The 11,071-nt window shown below is 39.9% G+C and overlaps 1 protein-coding gene across 1 annotated transcript; it reads right to left on the bottom strand.

The window, feature by feature from the left end:
- Positions 1–1,615: 1,615 nt before the first annotated feature.
- On the bottom strand, positions 1,616–10,628 carry si:ch211-214p13.7. The gene is made up of 4 exons (XM_036544721.1): positions 10,477–10,628; positions 5,005–5,027; positions 4,191–4,237; positions 1,616–1,849 (listed from the first exon to the last, which is right to left on the bottom strand). Exons 1-4 carry the CDS (start codon positions 10,503–10,505, stop codon positions 1,652–1,654), a joined length of 297 nt encoding a protein of 98 aa, XP_036400614.1. The 5' UTR covers positions 10,506–10,628; the 3' UTR covers positions 1,616–1,651.
- Positions 10,629–11,071: the final 443 nt, after the last annotated feature.

Raw genomic sequence — 11,071 nt, 5'->3', positions numbered from 1 at the left:
TTCGCGAGACTCTTTTTCTACCTTCTCATTTGCTCTCTCATCTGATAAAGCATGCCAATTTCATAATATTATTCAGGAGTTATCCACTAACCCCTGTAAGCTGTTCTCCTCCTTTTCTTCCTTGCTCTTCCCACTCTGACCTCTCCATCTTCTCTCACCGCAGAGGACTTTGTGCAATATTTTAATGATAAAGTTTCCATGATCTGAAACTCCTTCAACCAACCAAGTAATTTTGCCACCACCTGCCCCATCCACTTTCTCCCAGCTCATCAACACAGAGATGTCAAAACTCCTGATTTCTCATCATTCAACTACTTGCTCCTTAGGCCCACTTCCCTCTCTTTTTCAGAAAATCTCAGCTCATATTCTTCTATTCATCACCTGTCTTATCAACTCCCTGACCACCAGGTGTGTTCTCTATTCAAGCAGGCTAATGTCAAACACTGGACTCTTCTGTTCTGTTCAAAACCACCACCTTGTCTCCCTTCTCTCTTTCCTCTCCAAAACCCTTGAATGTGTGGTTTTGAATCAAATGTTGGGCAATTCTCAGACTTGCGCACTTGCTCAGTGTATGCTTGGCAGCTCTGCCATTGACTAATAAGTGATCCATCTGCATCATCTTCACATGACAGTTGTAAGCACCAAACTAAAAGGATATTTTTCAGGATTTGCTTGTACAGCTTTCCTTCCAAGGACATGCTGTTGGTGCCACTGCACTCTGTCTCATAAAATATACTAAACTATGAATTTGGAACTTCAATTAATAATTAAATTAATAATCATAATCGAACTTACCACATCAATGGTTAATCTTAATCAAATCACAATATTATCTATTTAGCTAACTAAACAAGTAACACTAATGATTCAACTAAGAGGTGAAGGTATTTAGAATTCTGATCAGCAGAGGTTGGCGATATTCAATCGCCAATCGGGGGGGGGGGGCATTTCCCATTTACTGTAGTGCATGTTCACCAGCGTTTTTGGCTATCATTCATACAACACACACATTCCAGCTGCATTTCACAGCCAAAAATGCTGGTGAATGCTTGCAAGAACATGATGACGATGATAGTCATAACTTATGACCAGGGTGAAAAGTAAGAATGTTGAGATTCAGTTCTTATGTGCTAGTGTTAAATCATCTGATCTGACGTCACAAAAATATCTGCTGTCGAAATAAGAGACAGTGGGCAATGGATATTTATTTTCTGAGCTAAAACATATTTATGTGACAACTTTGATTCTGGAGTTGGGAGGGAGCCATAGTAATCACAATGAATGGAGTGATTAGTAACTCATTCAGCACCTACATGTACAAATATTTGTATGGTATGCTTGAGGGTTGGGTTCTATACTTTGTATTCTATCTATACAAAATATAAAACATATGACAGTTGGAAGATCAGTATGGTTGGCAGCTGGGAATATTTATTTTTTATCTGTAGTTAAACTAATGAAAATTAGACATGGCTGAAAAAAAAAAAAAACAATTTACCACAATAAAAACACCACTTTATTGTAAATGGGAAATTAGCACTGGACAAATGGAAACAATCTACAGTAAGCAAAGAACTTGGTACAAAATTTACTGGAAAAACAATAACGATGTCCAGTCCATTAGATGACACTATGTGGCAGAGTGAAGAGATTACTCATAAGAACTCATAAGAACATAATCATCTGCACAGTCCTCTTGGATGGAGGGCTTGTGTGCCAGCCCAGAAGGCATGGTGATGATGGCATAGTCACAGCTGTCATCCGCATTCTCTCTAATGTTCCCTGGGGCTCCGCCCTCTCCATGGTCAATCGTGGCATACAGCACTTCCTCCTTAGATGACTTCTCATCCTGCCACAGAAAACACTGGGATAAGTGTATCACATGCATTTGGAGTAACTGTGGTGACTGTATCTCATGTTTTTACTGGTGCAGTTTGGGGAAAGTGACCCTGAGATTGTGTACTATGTCTCTCTGCACATTGCTGTTGTCTCTCCAGTGGAGTCTTGACTACTGTGCAGAAAGCTTCAGGAGGTAAAGTTTAAACCTCATAGACACCCAGGCATCTGCCACATTATCTATGGCACAGTATGATGTGACTGCATGTGATGACTGCATTCAGTAATATGACTGCATTCTGCATTCTGAAGCTGTATTCCACTGAAATACTGTACAGCTAATTCTGCATTGAGTTGAGGTTGCTTTTTGACCGACTGCCATTCAAAGAAACATTTAGAGCTGAAAAGACTTGAACATGCTGACAGCATTGGAGTTTTTGCATATGAACCACTTCTTAAAATAACACATGTAATGTCACGGGCCAAACCACAGCTCTGACCTCACAATGAAGGTTTTGAACAAATATGCAAAGCACTTTTCAATGAGCAAAACTGCCACGGTCATGTCATTCACTTTTACATTCAGTTTTTGGTCTTCCGTTTTCACCATTGTTCCATTTCCACACAGTTAAACGAAGAGAATGAGATGCTGTCTTGCTAACCAACATTATAATGCAGTTAACTCTGACATTAACTGACATGATAAAGCTAACCGACACTGGTGCTAGTCATAACTTATCACCACTGATTTTTTTTTATAGACAACTTCCTTCAGTGGCTTTGTGCTGTTTGCTGAAGCTATGTGTTTCTGTGCAAACAGAGAAAGGAAGCTTTCTGTAGTGTCAAAATATGGTCTAAATCCAATCATGAGGAGTGAATTCCTCTGTTTCAGAGCTGTGGTTAGTGAGCTTGCTGCCATGTCTGACCATACCACTGTCAGTTGAGTCCTTATTAGAATAAGCATTAAGAATCACAGGAAATGTCTTGCTTTTTATGTTTTTGCTTTGCTCAGTGGTGTCGTTAGGCCTGGGTGTCTGAGGCTACAGTCCCAAATGTTTTATGGATAGCCCCAGATCTCAAATTTTTTTATTTATTTATTTATTTTTTTAAACAAAAATAAGAATAATAAAAAAATAGCCTCGGATCTATTTATCTGTCATTCTGATCATGCATTAAAGCCCTTGAAAATAATATGATATTGTTGATCAAAAACACAAGTATGTTTTGGGTCCTCTGTGTGTCATTCAAGCAGCAGATCTACTTCACACTACTTAGCACGCACGCATTTTGTGTGAGCACGAGAGAGAGAAAGAGAGCGTGTACCAGTGACAGGGCTTGTCATTGTTGGCAGTGTCACATCTTATATTCATTTTACTCTGAAATAACTTGAAAAAGGGGCAATTATCGGATGAAAATCTAAAGATTTCTGGGCTGGGCTAAGCCCCCAATGTTTCAAGATCCTAAGAACGCCTCTGGCTTTGCTCATGTCTGATGGAGGGCAAACCCTCTTTTCCCACTGCACGCATGCAAAGCTTGATGCGGTAAGATTACTAGCTGCTTTCCCGGTCTTTTTCACATCAAAATTAACTACTGCTGAATGTGCGTATGTGTTTCTGGTGTTTTTTTTCAGTGACGGTCTAAGTGTGTGCTAGAAATTGGTGGCCACAAGTAAGAATGTAACATTCATCATTGTACGACCTGTACACATCTTGCCCTTGTGCCTGTTTGCCCACTATATGCACTTTTGTACGTCGCTTTGGATAAAAGCGTCTGCTAAATGCATAAATGTACATGTAAATGTAAATCTTCAATTCTCATATGCTAGTATTGAATAATGTGATTTGAATTCACAAAAAAATATCTGTTGTATAATGGGTAATTATATTCTGAGCTAAAAAGTATTCATTTATGTGGCTCACATTCCATCTACTCTGTCTAAACTGGTCTCTGTTTATTGTAGTGATTCAGGTTCAAACAGTGAGGCTCCACCTGGGACCTCAGCCTAAAAAATTCTTGTAATCAAGTCAGCTTTGTTAACCCGAGCCCTAACCACTGCACTGCACTGCTTCCCTCGTATACACGCTACTGTGGCATATTGCTAACATTTGTTTCTACTTTACTGTGAACATGTGTGTCTGTTGAAAAGTTTTTGCAGATTTTTAAAATGGCAAGTCATAGTGACCTAAACTGAGCGCTGAACACAAAAAGCCTTATGAGAGACTGAACCCCTTAAGGCCCTTAACCATTAAAGTGTTATTGGTAAGTATCAAGCTCCCTTCCCAAAACAGGGAGGGAAAATCTAGCATTAGAGCAGATTTAGTGAGAGCTAAGAAGATCATATTAACTGAACTTACATTTTCCCCATTTGCAGTCCCTCCATCATTATCTGCAGTGGGCAGAACTGCAGAAGAAGGGTATGATCAATTGAGTATGCATACTCTGATTAAAACTGAAACACTTATAATTATGGAACAGCAGTTTTAAATAATGCACATCAATCATACTTCATATTTTATGTGTCTTTATGCCGCTACTTTATCTTAACACTGATATACAAACAACTTTATAAAATAGAATTTTAAAATAAAATTATATATTTGGATCGTATCTTGAAAATATATTCCCTAGCAACCTACAGTATGAACACAATGCTTTCGATTTTTTTCCTCTCAAGCAACCATTTTTGGGATGTCACTGTAACAACCTCATTCAGGAACACACGAGCAAGGCAAGTGTAGTCCTCCAATACAGTTGCACACAGCCAATGGCTCTTTTTTGACACTACCAGCCTCACAATGGACTACACTGCAGTAAGCACCGATTGAAGGACAAGTGCAGCTACACTCATCTGAGCGTCTCATGGGCACAAGTCGCAGGGTGCCTGAGTGTGGAGACATGAGGAATCCCTGCCAAAAAAATCCATGTCTACCCCAGTAAAAAAAAACAGTTGGGGTTCAGTCCAGGCCACAGGGCTAAGCCTGCACTCAAGACTGGCTGAGCCATAGCCACATATTTTTGACCTTGTTATAAATAAAACTGTGTTTAGAAAATGGGCAAGGATGTTTGATTTTATATACTTAAAATTTTATGTTTTATATATTAATTAAAGTTTATATGACAAAGGATATGGGATATTTAACTGTAAGACACATAAATTCCACATCTTACCATCTGCATCTTCCTTCTTTTTTCTGAAGAAAAAGAGAAATAGAAATAGACATGGTGAGAGCTCAAGATTTCTACAGAAAATATAACTAATGTAAATTATGAAGCATTGTTTGTTATCCAGTCCCCACAGCCTGTCTATGGGTGTCCCTCAAGGCTCTGTCAGCCCCCTCCTCTTCTCCCTTGACATGCAATCTTTTGGCACTGTCATCTCCTCCCATGGTTTTTCATACCATTTCTATGCCAATCTGTCATTTCCACCACCTGACACACAGGTTTCTGCGCGCATCTTAGCTTGCCAAAAAGACACTTCACAGTGGATCGTGGACCACTGCCTGAATCTGAACCTAGCTAAAACTGAGATGGTTTTCATCCCATCCAAGTCTTCCCCATTTCAAGAGCTCTCCCTCAGCCTGGACCCTACAAGCCTTTCAACCAACATCATTGTCAATAGTCTTGGTAGCCAACTGTCCTTCTCCTCTCAGATGACAGCAGTGAGTCGGTCTTCTGGAATTTTCCTCTACAACATCAGAAGGATCCACCCCTATCTCATTACGTATTCACCACAGCTCCTAGTTCAGACCCTGATCTTCTCACGCCTAGACTACTGCAACTCCCTCTTTGCTTGTGTTCCTGTCTGTACCATCAAACCTCTACAACTAATCCAGACTGCAGCTGCACAGCTTGTCAAAAATCTCCCTAAAAGTAGTCGTTATTCCCCTCCTCATCTCACTTCACTGGCTTCCTGTTATCACTGACATCAAGTTCAAAACCTTGGTGCTGGCATACAGGACAGTGAATGGAACAGAACCCTCATACCTACGACCCCTCTTCAAACCTTATGTTCCCTCAAGATCACTGCGCTCTACATCCACAGAGCAACTGACTGTCCCGGCCCAATGGAGTCTCTTCTCAGTCACTATCCCTGTCTGTACTGGTCTCTCAGTGGTGGAATGAATTCCCCACAGGAGTTAGGACAGTGGAATCACTGGTCATTTTCCGACACAGACTGAAGACTAGGGCTGCCCCCGACCAAAGATTTTCCTAGTCAACTAGTAGTTGACTAGTTAACTAGTTAGTTCAAGCCATTACTCGACTAGTCGTCACACTTTGACATTAATTTATTTATTTAAATATATATTTTTTTGGGACATCAGAAAATGGTTTGAGTTCCAGGGCTGAGGAGGAATGTTATAAGTAGCCTAACATTGTTAACACTGCTACATTACAGAGAAATACAAAACCGTAATAATGGGCTTTTAAAATATAAATTTTACAAGCTCACTGCATGAAGCGAGCCTTCTGTTAATGCCAATGCTAACTGCAAAAGCAGTAATGATTCTGAATGTGTCGGAGCAACCAGCAAGGAGACTGAACATTTTGTTAATTTATTTCAACACAATACATACAATGTATAACATAATACAACTTATGAACTTGTAACACCAACACAATGATAAATAAAAAACAGAACATGAAGTTAAACATGCAGTAAGCAAGGTAATTTAGCTTCCCCAGTCCCCACGAGCACTTGGATAAGCCTAATGGCGCATATGACAATATATTTATTTAGCTGCATATAGCCTTAACTTTGCAATTTGTTAATGTTAATTAGGCCATTAATTAACCTAATGTAATCACCCTTTCACGCATACAGTCACACCGGTGTGATTACCCATTTAGCGCGTATGCTAAAACCGGTGCGATTAGAACACTAGATTGGAAAAAATTCTAGGTAATTTTAGCATTGAAGAAACAGTGATTTAACGTTAAAAAATATAGCAAATGCTAACTGTAAACTATGAGAATCTTAATAATGCTAATGAAAACATAACGAACCATGGTAACAGTGTGCTACATTGAATAAAAATAAGTCACATACAAAAGGGATAATAACGTTAGGGGAGAGCTGGGATGGAAGTAGCACTTTTCAGATAAGCATCATTTTAAAAGATAACGTTACAGACAGAAACTAATTTTCATTGTGATCAACAACTCACGTGTGTGTTCTATCAATACCAAAGTGCTATTTTGTACAAATGTGGAACGACTTCGGTATAATATTATAATAAGTCCTATAGTTGTTATTGTAGAGGGACGAAAGAAACAGCTGTTACAATCGTCCCGACAATGTCTCCTGACAGTTAAACCTGACTTGCTTCGAAACTGAGAAACTCGGATATGGCAAACTTCAGGATGTGTTCAAGTACTAATTAATCTGTCAAATGATCATGACTATGACACATGAAACAATAAACACAAATTGTCATTCAAAAAAAAAAAAAAAATACCGCTTGAGTGAATTTACTTTCTGTGGTCAAAAACAGCTTCTCGGGTAGGCCTATAACTCCGCGAAAGTATGATGTATCCATGCGATTTTTCTGGGTTCTGGTAAGTGTTGCATGCTGTACATGCTGACGCAGTCAGGCATATCAGACTTGTATAGGCTCGGAGAAAATCACCCTGTTACTTTCGTGTTAGTTTTGTACCGGCTTTCCCCTACATGTTTCAGATGATAAGTCATGTTTGAGGTCAATGAATGATAGGCAAATCTTAACATGAAGAGTTTGCATGTCACATTCTTGGGGTTGTCCTTTACACCCTCGAAAGATGATTTCCTGCCCGACATAATCTAATAACTTTTTAACGACAAGGCGCAGCTCCCGAATGGAGTTTGAGGGGTTTTTTTTTCTGCGACTGACTACTGAAAACTTGGTCGACTAAGACTCTACTCATGTTGGTTCCACTTCTATCCCTACCTCCTAACACCTGCTACTTCATGCATTTGATGCTAATTTTATGTGAAGTATTATCATGTATTATGACTTTGTGTTCTAGGGACTCTTGTATTGTAGTATAATTGGCTTTTGTCAGAGTACACAAGTTAACTTGTGGTAGAGCTTGAATAGTGTTATGCTCACACTCACTGGGTTGGGAGTGTTGTGAGCCTGGTCTGACACTGTTGCTTCTTTAAACTGAATGGATACACTTATTTTCTATTCTGATGGAAGTTGCTCTGGATAAGAGCGTCTGCTAAATGCATGTAATGTAATGAAATGTTTTGTTGTGTGTAAGTATAATAAAATCATATGGTGCCATATCATGCACAGAACAAACAAACACATACAGTACATGAACTTGCTGTGGATCTTGTTAATATAAGTCTCAGATGAAGTTATGATAAAATCATATTGAATGGATGCTACTTTACTCGGCTGAAATTGGGCTGGACTCCTGTCCCCTTTGCTTCATTCAGAATGAAAACACCTGTGGCTGGTCCAGCCTTGGTCCTGCAGAGGCCAAACCGAATTTCTCTGACATATCACCCTAAATCACTTGCAACTGAAAGGGTGTAGTCACTGAAATGTATGTCTAAGTAATGTAATAGCGTGCAGTCCCAATGTGATTTTTATTCCCCCGCCCTATGTCCAAAAGGTAACCAATGCTATCTGTACAATTAACTTAACTGTACCCATTACCGCTATTGTCAGCTGATTTTTAATTACCCACCATTCCAACTACATAATAGGAAGGTGTGAACAACATCTCCCACAGTTCCCAGCTACTCCGTGACTGGCTTGCACAGAATACATACAATCTTACTGTACAGATATCACTACCACTAGGACAGTTACTTTACCAGGCAAAAGTTTGGACACACCCACTCATAGAAGGGTTTTTCTTTATTTTTACTATTTTCCACATTTGAAACACAAATGGAATTAAGCAGTGATCAAAAAAATCTAAACTCTTATATTTTAGATTCTACAAAGTTAGCCAATTTTTATTATTTTTTTTTTAAAGAAATTCATACATATGTATTGGATTCACTATTGATATTTGTCTAAGAAACAAATTTCAAGCATTTAAGCATGTCTTTAGATCAAAATGCCTTTGAATGGATGGTTCCCATTATCTTAATAAAGTTAGTCCAAACTTACATGCTGCTGTTCTGAGTACACTGTACGTGCTAGCTGTTCTTAGTGCAAAGGAAATTGTATGTCTTTTTCATATGATACATTTACACTGATATACTGTGATACCGTCCCCTAGGTATGCTGCCATAATGTTAGCCTGCCGGGGTCTTTCCTTGTTGCACACCTTTTTCTCTGCCCCTCCTCTCCTGCCTCTCTGTTCTACATCCCTGCCATTCTTATCATCCACTAACCACTGTTTTCTGTTTGCTTCCTATTCCCTGCTCCGGGCTCCTGTCCGGAGCTGTAGCCCAAGCGTCTCATCTCGTTTTCCAGTCCTGCTACCTCGCTGCCCTGCCCATCAAAGCCAACTGCATTCCAAGACCTGGACATCCTAGGAGACATTCTTATAATCACTCTACTGCTAACTGCTATTGTCTGTCAATAACAAATATACATTGCATAATTTTGTGTCTAACTCTATCTGCCCAGTGCCGGCCAGAAGCAGATGGGCCCCCCCATGAGCCCGGTTCTGCTCAAGGTGTCTTCCTGATAGGGAGTTTTTCCTTGCCACTGTTGCCTTAGGCTTGCTCTCAGGGGGTCTCAGGCCTGGGAACAATGTAAAGCTGCTTTGTGACAACTTGTGTTGTAAAAAGCGCTATACAAATAAAAATGAATTGAATTGAATTGAATATTGTTTCATAAATAACATTAATTTGTACTAATATTGATTTGGAGGATGACATTTGTATATCAAACAGCTGAGAGGCAAGGGTGAAAACTGCGAAGTGAGAAAACTCTGCTGTCACTGCATTGAAATGACTAGAAACTTTGCATCAGTATTTTATAAATGTAGTGTAAAACTTTTAACTCTGAAAACAAATGCAATTACTGCTGGTGGCTTGCCAAACTGTAAAATATTTTGACATATTTTTGAACATCATCCTTGAAATTGAAAGCTTATAAAATTGTACCTGACACCCTACTGTAAGTTTCAAAGGCCGTATTATATCACTCCAGGTTGGAGAAGACCTTCTCCCTAATGAAGTCGTTCTGCATTCTCACCCAACAGATGCAACAGTGTTGAAAAGTTCAACAAAAAGCTTGCTCTGCTGTGCAAATGTCGTTAGACTCAGGGAAAGAGAGAGTCTACCAATTTACAGCAGTTCCGGAAAAATGCTACAGTAAGAATGCCCTACAGCGGAATCCACCTCTAGGACAGGCAACAGCCCCACAGCCATCTTCTGGTTTTTAAAACTGCAGTGGTTTCAATGTGAGGCAGACTCGAATGATAGTTGAATGACTGTGTGATTCCCTTTGTGGAAAACTCTTCCTATCTATACATTTTTACACTGTTACAAAAAAGTAATATAAGGAGTAAAATGAGCAACTGCACATGTCAGGAAATGCAATGAGTACAGCCTGTCTTTTGTTTCTCTTTACTGCAGACTCCCCTGCAGAGTCTTAAGAGCCCCATGTACCATCATGGAAGTGGAAGCTCCTGAGCTCAGTGATGAGCCAGACTGTGTCTACAGTTTTGTTTTTCCAGCAATGCACTTACTTCAGAATCCTGCACAGGTGGTTTCCCATAGCAACTTGAAATGCAGTTACAGCATTCCAGAGGGTGACGTCCCAGTACCACGGTGACAGTTGGCATGGGCAGCTATTCCACAGTCACCGAAGGTGGTGTGGACCAGAGTGCAGCCCAGCCTGCAGCAGTGTACTGACAGCAAGAAACAGAGCACAGAGAGAGAGAGCAGTGGGGGTGGAGGAAAGAGCAAAACAACAGTGTTTTTATGTGACACTTATTTCCTGTCCTCTGCGGTTTCTACCAGTTCTCCAGCACACCTTCCAAATGACAATGCACACACATACACACACACACATGCATGCACATGCAAAGCCTCCTGCCCCTTGCACGCGTACGCGCACACACACACACACACACACACACACGCACTGACACAATATTACCAAAATGCGCTGTCAGGTCAGCTCTGTAAACAAGTTATTTTTCATTTACATTTACATATCATGCAAAAAACCTCAATGAGGAACATAACGACACTATGTAAATATGTTAGTATTACTCCTGCACACAGTAAGTTACCACTGCATAGTCCAATTCCATAACATAAATGATGCCACACCAAAAT

This window comes from Megalops cyprinoides, chromosome 14, assembly GCF_013368585.1.
Source record: "Megalops cyprinoides isolate fMegCyp1 chromosome 14, fMegCyp1.pri, whole genome shotgun sequence".
In the NCBI taxonomy this organism is placed as follows: Eukaryota; Metazoa; Chordata; class Actinopteri; order Elopiformes; family Megalopidae; genus Megalops; species Megalops cyprinoides.
This window is presented reverse-complemented; position numbering and strand designations above follow the sequence as displayed.